Here is a 24,566-nt window from a genome sequence, read left to right as displayed (position 1 = left end):
AGGGCGGACACAATTGGGAAGGCACCACCACAAAAGTTCCATTGCTTTAGGTCCACTCTTTCCATATGGAGTGGTGGTTCTGTACCCTCATACATGTGTACCAATCTCTCACCAGTGCACCAGAGATAAAAAGAAGACAATGGGGGAAGCACTAAGTGCAGTATTAAAATAACCTTTTAATATAAAATGGTCATAAAACTCACATGATATAAGAAAATGTCAGGCTCATCAGTAAATCAGTTCACCACTGCAACCATGCCCTCCTGCAGGAGTCTCAGCAGCTGCTGCAGGAGGGGATGGTTGCAGCGGTGAACTGACTATTTATATTAAAGGTTTATTTTAATGCTGCACTTAGATGGATCTACCCCTTCCCTTGTCTTCTTTTTTATCTCTGATCCTATAGAGCTGATGCTAGTGCTTGCTACCATTGCATGGACTTTACCTAGAACGATCAGTGCATATTACACAGACTTTTTAACCCTTTCTGTGCCCATATTCTCCACTAACTGTGTTCACCAGTGTGCCAGACTATAGTATCTTTCATTAATTACGTTCGAGTACTCAACCCCCCCTTCAAAGACCCTCACAGCACTCCATCACTTTTTGTTTCATTCCTCCGCACAATGCCTGTTGTGTCTATCATTTTACATTCCTAAAATTAAACTTCTCTTCTCACCTAGAGAGACTTCTTGCTTTCATGGTAAGGAACAGAACTATTACTTATTTAAGTACAGGCTTTTGCCACTGTTTAACCTCCCTGGTGGTCTAACTAATCAATATTGTTGAATGTCAAAGCAGTACACTGTTTTGCATGGAAATTTGTTGTTTTATATTGTAGGCCTGTAATTCTTAGGAATAACTCACTTAAATCTGTCCAAATAAGAGTCTAGTAAACATCCTGGGTATGATAAAGTTTGAAACATGAAATCATAAATTATAATATAATAAATAATTATAAAAAATTATAATATAATAATAAATGTAATTCAATAATGTAATCAAACCAAAAACACTGAAATTTGAAACAGAGCACCAAGTTTGTATATCACTGAGCTCAGTAACAGAATCGTTTTCAGTGTCTGATGACGAATTTCCCCACAAATCATTATCACTCAATTCTGTAAGTGATTCTAATTCACTATCGCTGTTTTCTAGCTGGTCTAAAACCGCTTTTGACCTAAAGGGATGCTTTTTGGACGTTCTCAAGTTTCCAGACAGAAAGAATGGTAAAAGTGCAGGCAGGGCACTGGACAAAACACTAGGGACAAAATTTAGGTGAAATGGTTTAATACAGTAATGTACTACTAACAGATTACAATGTATTGTGTGTATGTCATATTTTTACTTTTTTTAATCTCCTGCCGGTTCCGCCCCCCTGCGTCCCGATGCTCGCAGGGAATGGAACATGGAAGACGGATGCCGGACACAGCAGGAGGACATCGGGGGATTGCAGGACAAGGTAAGGATCGGGGGATTGCAGGAGTGTAATCCCAAGTGTGGCTCAGGGTTACCGTTTTGGTACTGTAAATTAACCCTGAGCCACACTTGGGATTACCGCTAGGGAGGTTAAACCTACGGTTGATACTTTAAAGTGCTTCAAGATAGGATATTTCCCTCTTCTCAAAGTGTAGGTGGGGGAATCTCAAGCTTTTCACAGAAATTGTGCAGGACCTCTGGAGCCTGTAGGACAGCTGTGCACCCATGGTTCTTTGGTAAAGGACACTCATTGATATTGAATATTTTCAAACCTTAGTTATTGTAGATGTGGCTTATGGTCTCTGTGATGTACTAGAGTCTCAAAAGCAAGATCTGTATATATAAATAGTTCTGCCCTATCAAAAATGATATAGGTCAAGGCCCTCAGTTTCCCCATCACCCTAGCTTCATCTTCATAATATTGAAAACAGCTATTACATCTCTAGGGGATTCTGCTGTAAAGTTACAAGGCTTCAGCAATCTGGGTTTTCTATCAAAAGGTAGGGGAGAAGTTGCTTCACTGTTTCTCAGAGAGTTAAAAATCCACCAAAGTTCTCACCCGCGCTGCTTCAAACAGGACGCAAATCCTAAATTGTTAGACCTGTTATGATTTTCTTGCTCTTTGAATTTATAGTGAAGGTTTCTCATTTCAATCCAGTTCAACAGTTTTCTATTTTGGAATTCCATAATAACCTGTGTATATTCATCCAATTGATCTTCCACCTCCTCCACTCTATGTAACACACGCTTAATCTCTGTCCTCATGGAATTTATTCCCAATTTCAAAGTCAGCTTGATGCAGCATACTACAATATCTGAATTTTCTCACAAAGCCTGGGTTATCATTGCAGCTTTTGTGGTCGTCTGATCCAATCCAAGAAGCAACGTGGTGGGTACAGATACTTAAAGGTTAGAGTGGTGGATGTGGCTGCATTCCTCCCTCTCGCTCTGCCAGATACATAGATGGAGAGAGACCCCCCCCTCTGAAAATGATAGAGTTAGGACCACAGTATACAGAGGAGCCTTGTCATGGACACTCTGGCTTATGCATATATTTGCAAATGTGTGCAAAGAAAACCTTCTATTTTATGTAAATTTTTAGACAAGGTCAATTTTTTTTTTTTTTTGCAGGCTGGCTGGTAAGTGTGCTGGGAAATATTTTGTTTGTTTGTGATGTTTGTTGCGCTTCCATGTGCAATTTACTGCAAAGGCTAGTTATATGTTGGTTTGGTTGACACTTTTTTGTACAGTTGGTTGAATTGAGTGCGGAGATGCACTGGATGTCTTTGCTGCCATTGTGCTCTTGCTGGGTATCAAGTGCGTCCCTGTGCCTTTAAGTAGGGGTAGGTTCTCCAGGCACACCTGCCCTTATTCTATCCACTGGTATATGTGCTCCTATTTAGAAGACTCTGAAAATGTTATAGTTGGGACTGCAGTATACAGAGGAGCCATGACATGGGCACTACAGCTTACGCATATATTTGCAAATGTGTGCAAACAAAACCCTCTGCTTTAACTTAAATTGCTAGACAGGGTCAATTCTTTGCAGGCTGGCTGGTAAGTGTGCTTGGAAATCTTCTGTTTGTTTGTGATATGCTGAATGCATTCCAGACCTTTCATGAACTGAGAATATTGGGTGCATCGTGAAAAGAAGAATATGACAAAGAAGACCCAGGACTGTTAGAATACTATATCAGCCAAGAACTGGGCATTCCTCTCTCAAAATTTCAGCAACTTTTCTCTTCAGTTTTACTAAGTTTTATTAAAAGTAAAGGGGATGATACACTGTGGTGGATATGGCCCTGTCCCAAATTTTTTATGACATGTTGTTGCCATCAATTTAAATATCAAAATTACCTTATTTTTTCTTAAAATGGTACATTTTCTCAGTTTAAACATTTGATACATTTTCTATTTTCTATTGTGAATAAAATATAGGTTTACGAAATTTGAAAATCATTGCATTCTGTTTTTATGTAGGTTTTAGAGGAATTTGGAGTTGGGTTGCAAATTATTTCCTACTGTGTTTTTTTTCTGCCTCATCACAATATCCTCTGTAAAATCCTGAACCTTTCCTTACCCATCACTTCTATTTGCTTGGAATGAGCAGTGTATGTTAGTTGCAGTCACGGGAACGGCTCTATGCACACTACACATCCCATAGTTCATCTTGATTGTGAGCAAGAGAGGGTGGCTACATTCCTACATACAGTAGGACCATGGAGAACAAATGTAGCCACACTCTAACAGGACATTGAGCCACAGCATCCAAAAAAGGAGTCTTAGAGGCTTGGAGCTATTGAAGGAACTTGTCTGGGTTAAGAATACATACTTGAATAGAATTTTCTTATTTTTAAAAGAAGAGTTTAGTGCCACTTTAATTGTTCTGTAAACAAAAGCTTATAAAATAGTAAATAAATTAATAACTGACTGCATGAATGGTTCAATAAATACATTTAAAAGCAGAAGAATTTATACAATCTTTTATTGTCTTTCTATTTGTAACAATAAATGTTCTCTGTGTTTAGTATATATTTTACTCCAGTATATTTTATCGCACTTTAGTAAATAGAAGCAATGTATTTTAGTTGCAGAATCAACTTAAAGGAATGGTTCAAATCACCATGTATCAAGTGATCTATAGTGTGTTAAAATTGTTATTCACTTTAAGATTATCAATGTGTTTTATATGAGCATTTGCAGAGAGTATATTTTACTGTGGTTCTATTTTAAGTAAGTCATGCTTTGTTCTGCTTTCTGAATTAGTTACATGGATATACTGGACATTAGGCCTTCTGGGGCAGGATGATGAGGGGAGACAACTTTCTAATTAATCAAGAGAAAGACATATGCTGTAAATAGCAAACTTTAAATATCACAGTAAGCACACTGGGAAATTTTCTATTAAAATAGGAAAATTATGATCAATATGAGGTTCAAAGTAAAAGTGTAATTTGGAAGTAATAAGAAGCTTCATTAGGACATTTTAATGATCCCAGCAGATAAATTTTGCATTTAAATCAATGCTTTACTTCCACAAAGAGGAGCGCTGTTAAGCTTCATCGGATGAGACAAGCAGATTTACATTTACTGAACAGCTGTGGCTTCTCGACTATTGACCTTTCCAATAAGATTTGGTTAAAATTACATTAGTTGCAGCTAGATTTGTACTTTTTTGTTTCAGCAGTGTGTTTGTATTTAGTATCTACTTTTTAATTTTTTTAGGTACTTCATTCTGGTGCCTATTGGACATTGTTCCCATAAAGAATGAAAAGGGTGATGTGGTACTTTTTCTGTCATCATTTAAGGACATTACAGATACAAAAATTAAAATTGCCCAGGAAGAGAAGAAAGAAGGTGTGTATCTCTTTACTTTTATTAATCAATAAGACATGTATACGGTTTATGGCATATAGTTTAGACTGAAATGTTACATTCTAACACAGTGACTTTGTTATTAGTTGGCTAAAGGGAAATTAAATAAGTGGTGTGCCCTCATAACAAAAATCCTTACTTACCAAATCATACTCCCTAGCTTACCAGGCAGCAACAGGGAAATACACCATGTAACCATCCAAAATAAAGGAGCCAATGCATGATTTTCTCAGGAGGCATGTTTTGCTCTAGGGTTTTTCAGATACCCCACTGTGGAAGATACCCTTTCCTCTTGAACATTCTAACTATGGTCATTAAGAAAAACCCCATAGCAGGAAACTCTTTGAGCTGCTTTTGATTAGTGGGATGATATCCTTCCAGACCCATTATAACCTGTTAATATCCTACAGCATTCTCATACTGCGCCTAGAAAGAAACCTTCTTTTTCTTTTCTCCTCTAAGCACAGCATCTTTCATTACACATCTAACTCCATCACTCACAGGTTACAGTAATCTATCCTTTGATGCCTCGCTTACAATAACTACATAGATCACAGTAATTGTACCTTGGAGAAAAAAATGAGTACATCCTATTCTTTCCCTTTGTGCCTCACACTACCCTACGGATAGTGAAGGGCATGTTTCCCTGCACCCCTCATTAACCACACCAGGCCTTGAGATACAGGTTCTTTTGCTTCCGACATTCTTTTGCTTCCACCTGTTAGTTAGGTGTCTCATTACACAGCGGAAGCAAAAGAACCCCACTTATGCTTTCAACTCGAAACATGTTGTCATTTTCACACTTGCAAATCTTGTAGTGTTTCCGTTTTTTCATCTAACCCCTGTATTAGAGTATCAAAAAAGGAAATAAACATGATATTTGATACCCAAAATGCTGTTACTCAGATAATGCTTTTTTCCATTCTTACTGTCCCGCTCAGTACTCGCTCGCCTTCCCAAACTTTCACCCATTGCCAATCACCCCCTCCTCTCTTCACTTTCACACCCTTAGACCCCAAGAGAAAACTGAAGGGTGCATCCTCACCTCCTTCTATATGCCACATCTCACCCTTTTTGGATCCCACAAACATTTAATCACAGAGTACCATTCTTTTGCTTCTACTGATCCTACTTTAATATTCCTCAGTGTCACATAAATGTAACAAATACCAAAAATATTTGTTAATGTGTGTAATGTTTGCTTTCGCTGGGCTAATGTAACATTTCCTAACATTCAATCTTAAGAGAAAAATACTGTTAAAAACATTCTACCAAAAGAGTTAAAGAGCATTCATCATTAGAGAAAATAAGAATATTTGACTAGTAGGGGAAATAATATGAGGGAAACCTCAGCACTGTGTACACAGTTTATGGCAATCCCTGTGCGAACAGCCGAATGAATGGATGTTCAGTCGAGTGAACCTTCAGCTGAAGTGCGAAGTGAAATGTTTAGCACTAGTACTGCTAAATGTGACAGGTTCCTTCTCAGGGCTCCTGATTTCCAGCCTCCTAACAACCAATTACCCAGCACATTCAACTGCAAGCTGGGGATTCCTGCATACAGTGTATAAAAAAATGCATCCCCCAAATTTATTACCACGCCCTTTAGGTTACATTTTTTAACCCTTTACAGGCACATCTAATGGGAAACCAGCTGTACCTTCTAGGGTCCTCAAAAACTCAAACAACTCTTACACTCCCTGGTTGACACCTGGCACACAATGCATCCAGAGAGGAAGGACTTTTCTTTTTATTCCACACCACATGGTAAATACTCACGCATTGATTACTTATTGCGACCTCACCAAATTAAAGCAGAGATAGGAATACCATTCATTTCTAATCATGCACCCATCCCTTTAACTCCCACACAGAAACTACACCGTGGAACTGGTGACAAATTCCCATCTTACTTATTAGCCAATCTACATCCAGGTGAATTTAAACTATGCTCTGAATCTATTTCACAGAAAACCTTTCCACAGATATCTTCTGAATGTCTGTATGGGAATCACACACACACACACACACACACACACACACACACAAATATGTGGTGCAAATATTGGAAACAAGGAGCATAATGTGGTTGCTTTTGCAGATTATCTAGTTTTCTTTTTCTCAAAACCCCAAGTGATTGTACTGACTCTGCTAAAATAATGTAAACTGTTTGGCTATGTATTTGATTTCAGCATGCCCAGGCTTATTAACACCTATCATGGATACTTCTGAATTCGCAACAGGCATTAAGAACCCCTGTTTGCTCCAAGATTCCAACAACAATTCCCTTATGCATCAGAATGTACACTTAATGGGACTTCGATTAACAGACAAACCTTAATCATTCCACCACAGGATAACCCTTACTCATGTAACCCTAGTTAGAACTAAAAAATTACAGCATAACTCAAAAATCTAAACATTATTTTATATGAACTCTTTCTTCTTTGAAAATGTCTGCTCCACTTTACTCCTAGTCCATTGTAAAGATTATTATGTAAAAGCTTCAACCATAAGACTTCTAAAATGTTAAAAATATTTGAAAAGTAACCAATTAGCTTAAGTTTCACTTATCCCAGTATCATATGAACATGTATATTCTTATGTCTTAATATGACCCAGAGGTTGGACAGCAATGCTTTCTTCTAACAGGATTCAAAGCGGAAATAGGAGCAAAGAGCTTTGGGTTTAGCAGTTTTTCTGTACAGTATATTCTTTCATATATCCAAATCTGCTGACTCAAAATCTTCTCTGTTCTATTATATATTCAGCTAATCTGGTACTAAAACTATAAATATATTTATATATTTTTTATCAAAGTACAATCTTCCTTCTGAGCTCATTAGGAGAAAGAACAATTGCCACAGAGGAATGAGAATAGTGGTTTCCAAGACGTTGTTCTCAGTGTAGAATCATTACTTTAATTGAGAAAGATGCGTTTATAGTGAAAGATATAGATATATATATATATATATATATATATATATATATATATATATATATATAAATTCTTCCTAAATCTTTCTGTAAATCAGGTGTCCTAGAAGTCCTAGAAGTATTACTAAGTGTTATACTGTGGAACATGCCTACTCTGTACATCCTGTCTTTAAACCATTTTTTGACTTTTGTCCTACACTTCAACAACAGTAATACTATACAGTAGATATCTCAAGCTAGTTTCTACATCTTTTAAAAATACTTTATTTAAGACTACTCAATTTCAACTAACCAGAGGAAATGTTAAACACTGATACCTTTTTTATCCCCCTTCTAGATTAAACAATCTGTGCATTCAGTTAAACTTTCTTTCTAGCAAAATGTTTTATCATCACTGCTATAACTTAAAATGTATAGAGATGTAGGTGGGCAGTGACGGATCTGAAATTGATTTCTTTCCTCATTGTGAAAGTGAGTCCATACTATGGAGTACAATGACATTGGCTAGGCAGCTTTCTAACACGAAGGACCTCAAAGGTGCCTTTCGGTAAACAATGTAAGGTACACGAAGAGTACCACAGGAAAAATCTTTCATCACAGAAGCCCAAAGATAACCAAAATAATAATCCAATATGTTTCAGGGATATATGTTTTACCCTTCATCAAGGATTAGATTATCAAGCTCTCATGAAGGGTGACCCTTGTAGCCCCTGAAATGCATTTTTGTGCTGACTAACAGATGTATGTGAACCCACAACATAAAAATCTCATAATTTTTAACAATATTTTAAAAAGGCATTATTAATATTTAAAAACATTCAGCCTTTGTATAAGTAATACATGGTAATCCTGCCATGCATTTCCCAGTTCAGACACTTCCTGTTCTGAAGTTACAACCCTCTATCTGCGCCTCCCATTTACTGCCCTGCTTTGCCACTCATCCACTGTAAGCAGCCATGCCAATGCTTACATCACAAGTATGTTCTTTCACTCACACTACCAGTAAGCAAGTTCTGAGCACTGACATGTAGCTGCCACTGCAACAAGTGCATGTAGACATGAAGTAGGTGAAAAGTGGTTGGGGTAAATCAGCAGCATCAAGATGCAGAAAAGGTTATAGAAAGTTTGAAAATAGTATTTTGTAAAGAAAAAAGCATGACAATTGTATATGATGCACTGTGATTTATCAGACTAAAGGTTCTGTTAGGGTTAAAAGAGAAGTTCAGGATAAAGAAAAAACAAACACACATACTTACCTAGGGGAATGCAGAATCAGTCCGATGCTGCATCCGTCCCCTCCCACCTCTAAGGCCAAGAACTGATTGCTGATCACTCAGTTCTCTGTTTTCATTGAGCAGAGAGCTGGTGACTGTTATTATTTCTGCTCTGTCCCTACAGCATTCACTGGAGTACCGGGTTGTGGAGGTGGTGGGATCGGTTGGCTCAGGCTCTCAGCACTTTGTTGAGAAGCTGAGCCAGCTGCCAGTAAGGAATCTACACTCTGCCTTTTTATTAGGTACACCTTGCTAGTACCGTCTTGGGCCCCCTTTTTGCCTTCAAAACTGCCTTAATTCTTTGTGGCATAGATTCAACAAGGTGTTGGCAACATTCCTCAGAGACTTTGGTTCATATTAATAAAGGCCTGCCAATTCTCTTCTGACCTCTGACATCAACAAAGCATTTTTGTCCACACAACTGCCACTCACTGGATATTTCTCTTTTTTGGACTGTTCTCTGTAAACCCTAGAGATGGTTGTGCGTGAAAATCCCAGTAGATGAACAGTTTTTTAAATACTCACACCAGCCCATCTGGCACCAACAACAATGCCATGTTCAAAGTCACTTAAATCCTCTTTCTTCTCCAATCTCATGCTAGATTTGAACTTCAGCAAGTTGTTTTCACCACGTCTAGATGCCTAAATGGATTGAGTTGCTGTCATGTGATTGGCTGATTAGCAATTTTGTGTTACCATGCAGTTGAACAGGTGTGCCTAATAATGTGTCTGGTGAGTGTAGGTGGATCTCCACTTTAAAGTCTGCATCTCTTCAGAGCCTGGACTGGCTCTGTGACGTCAGCTGACAGCAGGCTTTAGCCCGCTGTTGGCTGAATATGGATCACAGGAGTGCAGAACTAAGTGCACTCCTGTGACCCACAGAAGGAGTAGAGCCAAAAGAGTTTTGACCCTACTTCTCCTTTAAGATGTACTTTATTATTTATTTAATGATTAGAACTACCAAAGAAAAGATTTAAATTCTAAAAGTGGATATGTTTAACAACTAGTAGACTGTCTTACTCACCTGACCTTTTCATTTTAACCACTTGCTGACCATGCTATAGTCCAATGATGGCTACTTGGTGTACAACGAGTGCACTCTGTGATTGATGTGTCCTTCAGACACAGCTGATCACAGAGAGGAGTAAAAGGCCAATCATAGCGGATCACAGTGTAAATAGACTTGCCGGTTATCAGAAGTCTTCTCCTCATGTGCTATGACAGCATGAGGAGGAGAGAGCCTGTAGCTGACGATTCTCATGAGGTCATCTACACTGATAATCAGGGCACTGATCATTAGTGACCATAAGTGACAATCAATGACAATCAGTGACAATCAGTGCTGTCTATAAGTGCTCATTAGTGCTGCCTATAAGTGCCCATCAGTGCTGCCTATCATTGCCCATCAGTGCCACCTATCACTGCCTCCTCCTCAGTTCCGCTTATCAGTGCCCATCAGTGCCACCTATCAATTCCCATAAGTGGCTTCTATCAGTGCCCATCAGTGCCTTCTATCAGTGCCAATCAGTGCTTCCTATCAGTGCCCATCAGTGCCGCATACCAGTGCCCATCAGTACCGTATACCAATGCAGCCTCATCAGTGTCCATCAGTGCCGCCTCATCAGTGACCATCAGTGCTGCATCATCAGTGCCTATAAGTGCCCATCAGTGCAGCCTCATCAGGGCACATCAGTAAAGAAGAAACATTAGTTATTTGCAAATTATATAACATGAAATAAGAAAAACATTTTTATTCCCAAATTTTTGTTTTTTTTCGTTTGTTTAGCAAGAGATAAAAAAAACCAGTGGTGATAAAATACCATCAAAATAAAGCTCTAGCTGTCTCAAAAATGATAAAAAATGTAATATGACTACAGTGTTGCATGACCGTGCAATTGTTATTCAAAGTGTGACAGCACTGAAAGATGAAAATTGGCCTGGCAGGAAGGGGATGAAAGTGCCTGGTTTCAAAGTGGTTAAAGAAGAAGAGGAATTGTTAAGGGGCTTTAGGAGGGTAAAAACAAGGATTTTCATTTGATTTACAAAGAGATTTGCTGAAAGGATTGACCTAGTGCAGTGATGGCGAACCTTTTTGAGCCCGAGTGCTCAAACTGCAACCCAAAACCAACTTATTTCTTTCAAAGTGCCAACACTGCAATGAAACCTGAATATCGAGCTTTTGGTTTAGAAAAAACAACTCGTACAGTAGTGCAAACTAATTAACAGTACAGGGATGACCAGAGACTGCGGACACAGTACAGGGATGACCAGAGACTGCGGACACAGTACAGGGATGACCAGAGACTGCGGACACAGTACAGGGATGACCAGAGACTGCGGACAGTACAGGGATGACCAGAGACTGCGGACACAGTACAGGGATGACCAGAGACTGTGGACACAGTACAGGAGATGACCAGAGACTGCGGACACAGTACAGGAGATGACCAGAGACTGCGGACACAGTACAGGAGATGACCAGAGACTGCGGACACAGTACAGGAGATGACCAGAGACTGCGGACACAGTACAGGAGATGACCAGAGACTGCGGACACAGTACAGGAGATGACCAGAGACTGCGGACAGTACAGGGATGACCAGAGACTGCGGACACAGTACAGGGATGACCAGAGACTGCGGACACAGTACAGGGATGACCAGAGACTGCGGACACAGTACAGGGATGACCAGAGACTGCGGACACAGTACAGGGATGACCAGAGACTGCGGACACAGTACAGGGATGACCAGAGACTGCGGACACAGTACAGGGATGACCAGAGACTGCGGACACAGTACAGGGATGACCAGAGACTGCGGACACAGTACAGGGATGACCAGAGACTGCGGACACAGTACAGGGATGACCAGAGACTGCGGACACAGTACAGGGATGACCAGAGACTGCGGACACAGTACAGGGATGACCAGAGACTGCGGACACAGTACAGGGATGACCAGAGACTGCGGAAAGTACAGGAGATGACCAGAGACTGCGGACAGTACAGGGATGACCAGAGACTGCGGACATAGTACAGGGATGACCAGTGACTGCGGACAGTACAGGGATGACCAGAGACTGCGGACAGTACAGGGATGACCAGAGACTGCGGACACAGTACAGGGATGACCAGAGACTGCGGACAGTACAGGGATGACCAGAGACTGCGGACACAGTACAGGAGATGACCAGAGACTGCGGACACAGTACAGGGATGACCAGAGTCTGCGGACACAGTACAGGAGATGACCAGAGACTGCGGACAGCACAGGGATGACCAGAGACTGCGGACACAGTACAGGGATGACCAGAGACTGCGGACAGCACAGGGATGACCAGAGACTGCGGACAGTACAGGAGATGACCAGAGACTGCGGACAGTACAGGAGATGACCAGAGACTGCGGACAGTACAGGGATGACCAGAGACTGCGGACAGCACAGGGATGACCAGAGACTGCGGACAGCACAGGGATGACCAGAGACTGCGGACAGTACAGAGATGACTGCTGACCTTTGGGGAGGGAGGGGGAGCGGGTACCTGAATTTGACAGGTACCCGCTCTTACTTCCGCAGAGTTTTTTTTTTTATCTTACCTGTTCCTTTATCCAGCCGCGCGCTGTCTTCCCGGCTTCTGTAGTGTGGGCGCTCGTCGGACTGCCGGATGCCCAGTGCGCATGCGCGAGAAGCGCTGCGCTTTGTGATTGGTCCGGCGGCTTCTGGGACCTGTCATGTGTCCCAGGTACCGCCTTACCATTCACAAAGAGCACTGCTTCTTGTGCATGCGCACTTGGGACCCGGCTGTCACGCACACTACAGCCGGGAAGACAGCGCGCCGCTGGATTCTCCTGGCGTGCCCACAGATAAGGCTCGGCGTGCCGGCTGTGGCACGCGTGCCACGGGTTCGCCATCACTGACCTAGTGCATTGAGAGATGAATTTAGGTCACATGGATAAGTGTGAAAGCAGTGTTTTCTACTGACCATAATATAGTTGCATGTAACAGGTGTAAATAATTCAGAAACTAATGTAAAATATACTGCATAGTGTTAAGATGGCAATTGTATCACAACAATAATAACAATTTTTGAGTCTGAATTATGTTAATGTATAATATAATGGCATACTTTTAGATCTACAATTCAGATGCTCAAACCTATGGTTAAGCCTATGGTTAACCTATGTTTAGCCTAGTTTTTCCCATTATGTGTTGATATATGTTTAACTGCAGCATATAATAATAAAATATCATTATCAGAGCCATTTTTACCATTTTTTTTGCACAAATGTTTTAAAAATAACTTTTCCTATTCATTGTATGGACTTTGGAATTAAGAGGTCCAGGTAGAACAATATTAGTTTGGTGATTCTTTGTATGTAATCTTGTAGTAGAATTTATAAGCTTCATTGGCTATTTTGAATAGAAGAGTGGTTTGCCTGAATGTGGAATATGTGTAAAAGTTCAAATGTATTGGGAATGCATGTTTTGGAAAATTGCTATCAATGAGCCAATTAAAATATGTGCCCCAATTTATTTGAGAATAATTTGTGCTAATGGTTCTCAGGGAACATAAAACTACTGGGGGGTACACTATTGATCAATTGTTCCAGAAACAAGGCTTGATCTGAACTACTGTATATATCCAGTTTACCTTGGAGGAATGTCTGTGATTTAGCACATGTATGATTTACTGTCAATATAGATTTTGAAGTATTTTGCTATATACCTCAAACAAGCATCTTTCTTCTATAAAAATCTGATGATTCAACCATCAAATTGCAACCAAAAACATATGTGTCCAGTGTATCAGTTTTTGTAAAAATAGAATTTGTATTTAAATATTTTTATCTATATATCAGGAACAGAGGTTTGTAAACAACATCCCCAATATTTTACATGTACTGCTCCTTTAGACATACAGATTTGTCAAATGACTGCTCTTAGTGATATGGAAAATGGGACTGTAATTCCACAATGTTTCCTCATTTTCAATTGTCAAAGTCCTCTCAAAGAAATGCTGTCTGCTCTCTTGATATTCCAGCATGAATCTTTTGTTCATGTCGGAGAAAAGCATTGAAGTCTGTCGTTATATTTTATTACATTCTAAAAAGTGCCATAGAAGTACATCTCTGAAAGGTTAAAATTGCATGTGGTGATATTTAATTGCTTGTTACTTTTGTTCCACAGAAAAATACAGAAAAGGAAAGGCAGGGTCCCATTTTGAGGCAGCAAGGAGACGAAGTCGGGCTGTTCTTTATCACATCTCCGGTCACCTACAAAGGAGAGAAAAGGGCAAATTAAAGCTCAATAAAGTAAGAATGAGATATGTGTTTATGTATGGCATCAAATTATAAAGTGGCTACTAATGATGTTATACCTCTAAGATCATATCTAGTCTATATGAAACACGTATACAAAAAACAAGAGCTTTAATTATATATATTTTACTATACTGCCAATAGCCTAATTTTTCACGAATATTTGCCCTAATGCTTTTGATTATTCATAACACATTATTTTATCCAGTGAGCGCTAATGGCATTGTTATTATTCTATCTGCAACTGTTTTTACTGTGTGTATCTTATATTCATGTGTCTATATATTTTTTGTGCAAAGTGCTTGTGTTAACTCTATAAAAATAATGAACCCCACATGCACCACAGGTTGCACAATATTACAAAAAACATTAAACATATTTAATATAATACTGGATGTTTTATTTGATGTGTTGTTTGCAATTGATTTTTAATAGTGATAAATAACAACTGATTTAATAAAGTCAGAATGGGTGAAGAAATATCATGAGGTCCCTGTTACTATAAAGTTGGCCACACATGTATCAATATCATCATTCCTTTATTGCGAATAAACCAACGACTCTCAATTTTAGTGAGCTCTTGATCAAATTATATATTTATGGTGAAATTTTGTCTGTCAATGTTGATGACATCCCTTTAATAAGAGGAAACACATGCAAGTGCAATATCAACATGCAAACTCCATGCAGATAGCATCCTGGCCAGGACTGGGACCTGGGACCTGAGTAGTGCAAGACAGGAGTACTAACCACTGGTCCACTGTGCTTCATGAGTATCAACGAATCATAATATAGAGAATCATAATTTAGAACAAATGATTTAATAGATCATTTAGATAATGACAAATAGATTGTATTTTCTATTGTAAAGTGCAGAACTATACAATGTGTGTGAAATTGTTCAAATGTTTATATGTGATTGAACCTAGATCAATTAAAAATCACTGTGCATCACCACCATAAGAATTTGTGCAGATAAAAGTTTGATTTATAAACACACACTGCTATTCTTTCCAAGATTTCTACTGTGGGCTTCCATCCCAACAGATAGCATACTGTATGTGGGGCAGCCACACAACAAACCTATTGTGTCAGCATCAAATCCTGAAATATGATTTTAATGCCGGTTCACAAATATGAGGATTGGATGTTCTTTGAATCGCATCCAATCCACATTACATGTGAAAAAACATTGCTTCCTGTGGTGCCTGTTCACATATATCTGGTGCACTGGCGGTGCAGATTCAGTGAGGATTGAAAAAAGAGTCTTGTCCAATTTCTGAGCAGTGCCTTCAGGTTCAGGTGTGGATTACAGGCTAATGACTTCTATGGGAACCATTTCTGAACCGCATATGTGTGAACAGGATAAAATCCTGAGCTAATCCTGTCCTGAACCTGATGTAAACCTGACCTGAACCACTGAACAACTACTGTATCAATTATTTGTGAAACCTGAGCTTCAATCCACACCACACATGTGTGAATCAGCTCTCCAAGGAGCAATGAAACATTAAGCAATACACTCATGTATATTGTATTTATTGTATTAGAGTTTTAAGAACTCTAAAAAGAGGATTTTTCCCTCTTAGATTTACAACTCAGATACTCAGTTTATGTCATGCATTTTTAACAGAACAACACCAGCCAAAACATTCAGTTTAGATAGAGTGAGAAAGGGTTAGAACCTTGGTAGGATTCTTGTTACCAACTGTGTTCCCATTGGGGTAGATGGAAGTCTCTCATATAGGGATATAGACAAAAGTAAATACATTTGTATAGCATGGGGACTGTTTATATCTCCTTTTTCTGTCTATGCATTCCTCTCTCCGGTGATAACCCAATCTACTTTTTCTTTGTTAGTCTGTCACAGGGATATAAGGTAACATCCCCTTATTGGGATTACAGGAAGGTATAAAAACCTAACATAAATTTTAACTTTCCATCCAACAAAAATGGCTAATGTTAGTTTTGAAAGTGATATAGGCTATATGAATGTATATCAATTTAGCACCCCTTACATAGGATAGCAAAATTGCTCACTGTAAATATCACCAAAAAAGTATTAAAAATAGAATGTCGAATTAGGTATAAATAAAAAAACAGTGGGCACTGAATATAAAATATGCTGTGAAGCCACGGAAAAAAATAATTATTTATTTTGTAAAAGTTATTAAGGGATGTTAGGCAGGGAATAGGTAGAACCTGCAGCTTATTAGTCTTTAGATGTGATGGATGCATTAGTTTTCTTTTCAAGCTAAGGACATTTTCAGCAAGTAGAGAAAATTCCTGTGGATCTGTCCAGGAATGCAGGGTCCATTTCACTCCCTGTAAGATGAAAGAAAACATAAACATTCTTTTATTTCTTGTGTAAACTATGATCCCATCAATTCACCATGTAGAGATGAACAAAGACAAACATACATAACAATAAGAGCAGAGGTGTTTTTTAAAATAGACACCATAGGCCCAAACTTCAATGAAATATCATTCCAATATTCCAGTGGAAAAAGAATACTTTGTATTATACAGTGCATGTGCAGATTTCATAATTTGCTCACAGCTTACTGAGATACAACATATTTTAAATTATATTGCAAAGCGCTGAGCAAACTGTTGGCGCTATATAAATCCTGTATTATAATAATAATAATAAATGAGACTGGTCCTTGTTGAGCTGATGTAATTATAAGATATTTACTTTAATAAACATGTATTTTGTTTGTTTTACAGAACGTTTTTGTAGATAAACCAGCGATTCCTGAATATAAAGTTTCAGATGCAAAAAAAACAAAGTTTGTCATTTTACATTTTAGTACTTTCAAAGCAGCCTGGGACTGGCTAATATTATTAGCAACGTTTTATGTTGCTGTTACTGTACCTTACAATGTATCCTTTGTGGACAATGATGACCTGTCATCAACAAGAAGCACAACTGTTAGTGATATTTCCGTGGAAATCCTTTTTATTATAGGTAAGGTTGCTACTGTTTGATCACGTGTTTTCTAACACTACTTTTGTGTATAAATAATGTGATATGCAAAATGAAAATTTTCCCGTGCTATAAAAAATGTTTTTTTGTTAACATTCCTAAAATTGGGTCAACTCTAAATCCAGTATTCCAATATTGCATTTAGCACTTAAAACATTTAAACAATTTTATTCGGTAGGACATTTCAATTTGTTGAAATCTCATCTCCTGCTGCAGTGGGATACTATACACAATTGTTTTGTATTATGCAAAAAAGACTAGATAATAGTTTACTTAGGGCAATGGCATCAGAGGTTGCGGCCTACATCAATACTGTAATTGTGAAGGAGAGTTAGAGGCTCTGTCAACGTTGTACTGATATTTGCTTCCCCATTGGGGTGAATTATCCTCATTTCCTGCTGTGTCACCAGATCTCCATAACAGCTATCTTCCTTATATAATAGATATACTTTAAAGCACATCTTAAAACAAAAATGTAAACTATTGGAGCCTAAAAGTCTTCAGATGTGGTGGATGCATTATTTTGTTTTTTTTTTTCCTTTTTTTTTTCACATGCTGATCCTGCAAATAACACACATCCTATCCTACTCATTTTCCATTGTTTATATTGTCATGGCAGTCACACATGCTGCACATCAAATGGATATAACTTTATTAAGGTGTTTATTAATATTATTCCATAAGATACATAGAAAAAAACAAAACGTCCCAGGGTTCCAATGAGTCCTGCCAAACACTCAGAGAAGTACACCCATAAGTAACATCATCAATGGCATACATGGAGTAAAAAAAGAAAAACAAACAAGAAGACTAAGTCATCCATACTACATTCAACACACTTGCACTTGCTCTCTCTCCCTCTCCCGGCATCATGTTAGGACTATGCAGTATCATAGACATAGAAAGAACTACTGTAGGCGTTAGCATCTAGGCACATCTGAATATGACATCATGGGGGAGTCTAACCAGACATTCCAAATTTTTTTTAATTTTTTTGAACATGCTCTGCAATCGTATATAATCTTTTATTTAGGCAAGTCCACATTAATGAGCCGGAGGACTTATAGTAGAAAAGGAGGGTTGGAATTCTTCCAATTGAGTAGTATAGCCTTCCTGGACTGATAAAATATCAAATGAAACATGATACGCTCATGTGTCAGAGGGACAACATCATTTAAGACACCCATACTTCAGGTGTTCTTGGTCTGGAGAATTGCAAATTCATTTCTAGAAAAGTATAAAGTGAATTTCAGAAGACTTAAATATGAGGACAGGACCAACAGATATGATATAAAGTGTCTGTGGAGTTTCCACATCAAACACCCTGGGAATGTATAATAAGGCCAATACACAATAGCAAATAGTGCAGATGGTATATGAACTTAAATTGTGTAAATTTGTCTGCCATACTGATGATATCAGAGAACAAGGTATCAGTGACTTTCTCTCAACTGTCTTCTCAGAGAAAACAGGCTTAACTTTGCTCATCTATATTACATGGTGGATTAATGTGACCAATAGTTTACAGAAGAAATATTAGGGTGCCCATGTTTTCTTTCCAGCTTGCTGGTAGCATTTAAGGCAAGGTCAACATTGTGGATTGTTGGGACTAGTAGTTCAAAATTAGGATGGTTGTGCTTCTTTTCAGACAACTGGAAGTGATATAAACACTTCATTTTTTGGAAGGTCAACAGGTGTATCCCATACTTGCTCAACATTACCTTATTCTTAAAATAAAATCTAATGCACCCACCACAATTAAGGTCCAATAAAATGCAATGTATTACATTTTTGTTTTTAGGTAGAGATATTCTTAAGGTTCATGTATTCAGCTAGGATGAAAGTACTATAATAGTGTTTGGTAAAAAAAAAACTCTCATAAAATACAACAGTATATTCAAAAGCACCCCCTCTATACACTAAACTACAGTGTAGTGAACACATCTCAAACAAAGAATATCATATAAATTAAAGATAACATACAATGTAAACTAGTGCTCCAATAACAAATGTGTTAATTCTACATACACCCAAGTGTGATCAAAACCCTTAGTAAAAAAGTAAAAAATCCTCCTGAGAAAATTGTTGGGACAATGAAACATGTTGAGGCAGAGCTAAACAGTGTGAGCTGGATGAACTCACATTGCTGGAGTCCTGGAGTGCTTACACAAAGTGCAGCCAGCTGTGGTTTTACAGCTTTGCTTATGGGCTGATTTATTACTTTGGAAGATGTGAGTTTATACAGTATATTGCCAATATTATTGGGACATCCCTCCAAATCATTGGATTCAGGTGTTCCAATCACCTCCATGGCCATGTGTATATAACATCAAGCACCTAGGCATGCAGACTGCTTCTACAAACATTTGTGAAATAATTAGTCACTCTCAGGAGCTCAGTGAATTCAAGCTTGGTACCGTGATAAGTTGCCACCTGTCAGGGAAGAAGAATGTCGCAGCTGCGCACACGTGCATGTGTTGACGTGCACGGGCGGGCTATTTAAACCCATGCTACAAACAGAATGGTGCCTTTTGGTCTACTACTTCCTGTTTCCTGTATCCTGACTCCTGTGATCCACTTGTTTGACTGACAATGATTGAACTCCACCTGCACTGACCCGGCTCTCCCTTTGACTATCTGCTTTCCTGCTCCTCTGTACTTGATCCGTCTGATCGATCCTGACCCGGCCTGCCTGACTATTCTACATTGCCTGTGACTATCCTTGGCTACTAGCTGACACAGTCATCCGCATCTCAGCTACACCTCTCTGCTGCACCTGCTCACCTGCATCCTGCTACCTGCATCCTGGTATTCCGGGTCTTCACCTGCCAGCTGTCACCGCAGACCCGTCAGGCACTCGTGCCCCTCCCAGCTCATTACTTCCTGTCTACCCTATCAGGGGTCCCGAACGGGAGTGGTAAGAGGATGCCCTCTCTCCACATCAGGCTCCACCACCAGGTATGTTACAGTACCAGAAGACCATGTCGGAGCCTGAGAGAGGGGTCTGTCCTCTAGATGAGATTTGTCATCACCTCTTGGCACTAACACAGGCCATCAAGGATCTTCAAGAAGGATACACCCAGCTGGAGAACCACCTTCAGGCCTTACCTGCACCTGCGCCTGCGTTGTTTGATAGGACTGTAGCAGCTCCTGCTCCCGCTGCCACCCCAGGAAACATAATTCCTCCTACGGTGATGATGTTACCTCCCGAGCCAAGGGTCCCTACACCAGAAATATTCTCTGGAGATCGCAGCAAGTTCCGGGAGTTCCACAATGCATGTGAGCTTAATTTTGTTTTACAACCCCGGACCTTTTCCCTTGAAGCAACTAAGGTGGGATTTGTGATTTCTCTGCTCCAGGGAGAACCACAGGCATGGGCCCATCACTTGCTGGAAAAGGTGGATGCCAAGTTAGCCTCCTTAAACATCTTTTTTGGTTCCATGGCTCAACTGTATGATGACCCCCAGCGTGCCCCATCAGCAGAGGCCGCTCTTCATGTGCTCCAGCAGGGACGCAGGGCAGTGGAGGATTACATCACAGAATTTAGGTGCTGGAGCACCGATACCCATTGGAATGACGCTGCCCTACGTTACCAGTTCCGACTAGGCCTTGCTGAATCCCTCAAGGATGAACTGACCCGCGTAGGAGTACCCGATACTCTGGAGGAGCTCATTACTCTCTCTATACAAATTGACCATTGTCTTAGATTAGAGAGATCCACTGGGCTGCCCCATATGGATGCTACCTAGGGCTCCACTGTCAACCAACATGGCGCCTATCAGCTCTGCTACACCTTCTGTGGAGGAGCCTGAACCCATGCAAATAGGTCTATTACGAACCTCTCTGACACCTGAAGAACTCCAGCATTGACGCCAGAACAATTTATGCCTCTGTTGCCTCTGTTGCGGAGAAGCCGGGCACTATGTGCAGAACTGCCCCGCCAAGATGCGTAAGTTACCAAATGACTTACCTGCCAGTCCACCTCCCGCTCCCATCAACTTTGCTCACATTTCCATTCCTATCTCCTTTCAGCTTTCGGAAAGAGCTCTTCCAGTGTCCGCTATCCTGGATTCCGGAGCTTGCAGCTTTTTTATCAATTTAAACTTCGCCCAGCGACACCAGATACCGTTACGAGCTAGAGCTCAGAAACTTACCGTATTCCTGGCCGATGGTTCCAACATCAATTCTGGAGCAGTTACCCAGGAAACAATTTCCCTACCGGTCACGATACCATCCTCGGGTCACAAAGAACTATTATGCCTAGATGCCATTGCTTCTGGTGAAGTAAAGTTCCTGTCCACCTACTGTCATGAGCACTGCCTGCTACAACCCTTGGCTCCATCCAAACCCCTCCTATGTATTGACACAGAATCTGAGGTTCATCAAATAGTCCCAGCGGCCTATCATAGTTTCCTGGTGTGTTTTTAGTAAATGTGGTGCCGACTCCTTGCCACCACACAGACCATACGACTTCCCAATCGAGTTACTGCCCGGGGCTGGAATTGCCTTTGGTCGGATTTTCCCTTTGTCAGAGTGGGAATTAGGAGCACTAAAGGAGTACCTTGACGACAGCCTGAGAAAGGGGTTTATCCATCCATCTACATCCCCGGCGGGAGCTGGCATCTTCTTCGTAGAGAAGAAGGATCATTCTCTTCATCCCTGTGTGGACTACCGTGAGCTAAACAATATCACCATCAAGAACCGATACCCCCTACCATTGGTTCCAGAACTATTTCAGAGGCTGAGATCTGCAACCCTGTTCACTAAGCTGGATCTAAGGGGAGCTTATAACCTGGTACGTAGCCGAGAGGGGGATGAATGGAAGACTGCCTTTCGCACCAGATTTGGGCATTTTAAACACCTTGTAATGCCCTTTGGCCTATGTAATACCCCAGCAATGTTCCAGCATTTTGTAAATGACATTTTCAGAGACTTCCTAGACATTTTTATTATAGTGTACCTGGATGACATTTTAATTTTCTCTGCTTCCCTTGAACTCCACCGAGACCATGTACAGAGAGTCCTCAGCCACCTAAGACTTCATGGTCTTTATGCCAAACCCGAGAAGTGTGAATTTGAACGCCAAAACATCAAATTCTTTGGATTAATCATTTCCATGGAGGGGTTCAGGATGGATCCTCAGAAGGTTTCTGCCATCTTGGAATGGCCTGCACCAGCAGACAAAAAGGGAGTACAACGTTTCATTGGATTCGCAAATTTCTATAGGAGATTGATCAAGGGCTTCTCAGCCATCATAGCTCCTATTAACCAGTTAACCAAGCAGGGCATCCGATTCCATTGGACAACCGAAGAACAAACAGCTTTCGACTCCCTAAAGGAATTATTCACCTCAGCACCCATCCTGAGTAATCCAGATCCAACATTCTCCTTTGTTGTGGAGGTTGATGCATCAGAAAAATCAGTGGGAGCAGTCCTATCACAGCGGCAGGGCCTAAAACTTCTGCTACATCCGGTAACATTCTTTTCCCGCAAACTATCTCCGACCAGAGAAGAATTATGATGTGGGAGATAGGGAACTGCTGGAAATCAAATCGGCTTTGGAGGAGTGGAGGTATCTCTTGGAAGGAGCAGCAAACCCCAGGTGGGCACTCTTCTTCTCACATTTCACTTTTCATATTACCTACATGCCAGGATCCAAGAATGTTAAACCCGATGCCTTGTCCTGGATGTTCGACAATCCTAAGGATCTCCTCATCCCCAACACGGTGCTCTCAGCAGGAAACTTCTGTCTCCTACAAACAGAAATGTTGGCACAAGTCCAGCAAGCATCAATGGGGGCTCCCTCACCTCCAGGAGTAACCCTATTGGCTAAAGAAGGCTTATTGTGGTCAGGAGACAAGATTTTTGCACCAGAAAGTGTATGGCTGGAGATCTTAGGGCTATGTCACGATCATCCCCTGGCAGGACACTTTGGAGTCCACAAGACTCTAGACCTAATACAACGCCACTTCTGGTGGCCTGAATGGGAGAAGGACTGCAAGGCATACGTAAACTCATGTCCTACATGCATACAAAACAAGAACAATAGGAGAAAAACAAGGGGACTACTGAGGCCCTTACCAGTCCCCAATCAACCCTGGAAGATGATTTCCATGGATTTCATCGTGGAATTACCCCCATCTGAGGGTTGTTCGGCCATCTTTGTTCTGGTGGATCGCTTCTCAAAGATGGCCCACTTCGTTCCTATGAAAGGAGTACCCTCTGCAACAGAGACAGCCCAAAGTTTTATTAAAGAAATATTAAGACTTCATGGAGTTCCGAGAAATATTGTCTCCGATCGAGGAGTTTAGTTCACCTCAAGATTTTGGAGAGCACTGTGTGAGAAACTAAGAATAGAACTATAATTTTCATCTGCCTATCATCCCCAGACTAATGGACAAACAGAAAGAACAAACCAGACACTGGAACAATATATCCGTTGTTTTACATCATTTTCTCAGGATGACTGAGTGTCATTGTTGCCTTTGGCCGAATTTGCCTATAACAATTCTAAGCACTCAGCTACAAAGTAATCTCCATTCTTCTCAAACTATGGATTCCATCCGTCATTCTTATCCAACACATTGCCTAAATAACGTATCGTACAAATTCACTTTGCCTGAAACACTGAAGATACATCCGGTATTTCACGTATCATTGCTCAAACGCTCAGTACCTAATCCATTTCCAGACCAGAAATCAAAGCCACCTGAACCTGTTATCATGAATGGCGAAAGAGAATATGAGGTGGAAACAATCATTGATTGCAGGAAGAGAAGGAATCAACTCTAATATCTGATCAAATGGAAGGGATATGGACCTGAAGATAATTCTTGGGAGCCAGCATCCAATGTTCATGCCAGAGATTTAATCTTGGCATTAAACGCAGGTACCCTGAGAAAATGGCCCAGTTGGGCATCCGGAGGCTGCCCTTAAGAGGGGGGCACTGTCAGGGAAGAAGAATGTTGCAGCTGCGCACATGTACATGTGCTGACGTGCACAGGCAGGCTATTTAAACCCCTGCTACAAACAGAATGGTGCCTTCTGGTCTACTACTTCCTGTTTCCTATATCCTGACTCCTGTGATCCACTTGCTTGACTGACAATGATTGAACTCCACCTGCAGTAACCCGGCTCTCCCTTTGACTATCTGCTTTCCTGTTCCTCTGTACCTAATCCATCCGATCGAACCTGA

At 40.3% G+C, this 24,566-nt stretch overlaps 1 protein-coding gene across 5 annotated transcripts in view; it reads left to right on the top strand.

The window, feature by feature from the left end:
* KCNH8 (potassium voltage-gated channel subfamily H member 8) overlaps window positions 1-24,566 on the top strand; it is a 576,797-nt gene that overhangs the window by 328,342 nt on the left and 223,889 nt on the right. For all 5 annotated transcript variants that reach the window (XM_089691130.1, XM_089691138.1, XM_089691150.1 and 2 more), the window contains exons 3-5: window positions 4,702-4,833; window positions 14,252-14,376; window positions 17,113-17,353. In XM_089691130.1, the coding sequence (XP_089547256.1) occupies window positions 4,702-4,833; window positions 14,252-14,376; window positions 17,113-17,353 (498 nt within the window). The remainder of the gene's footprint in view (window positions 1-4,701; window positions 4,834-14,251; window positions 14,377-17,112; window positions 17,354-24,566) is intronic.

Source organism: Staurois parvus, unplaced genomic scaffold (assembly GCF_062004578.1).
Source record: "Staurois parvus isolate SC_StPar_1 unplaced genomic scaffold, SC_StPar_1.0 ptg000021l, whole genome shotgun sequence".
Classification (NCBI taxonomy): Eukaryota; Metazoa; Chordata; class Amphibia; order Anura; family Ranidae; genus Staurois; species Staurois parvus.
Note: the sequence above shows the minus strand (reverse complement) of the source record. Positions and strands in the feature narration are given on the sequence as shown.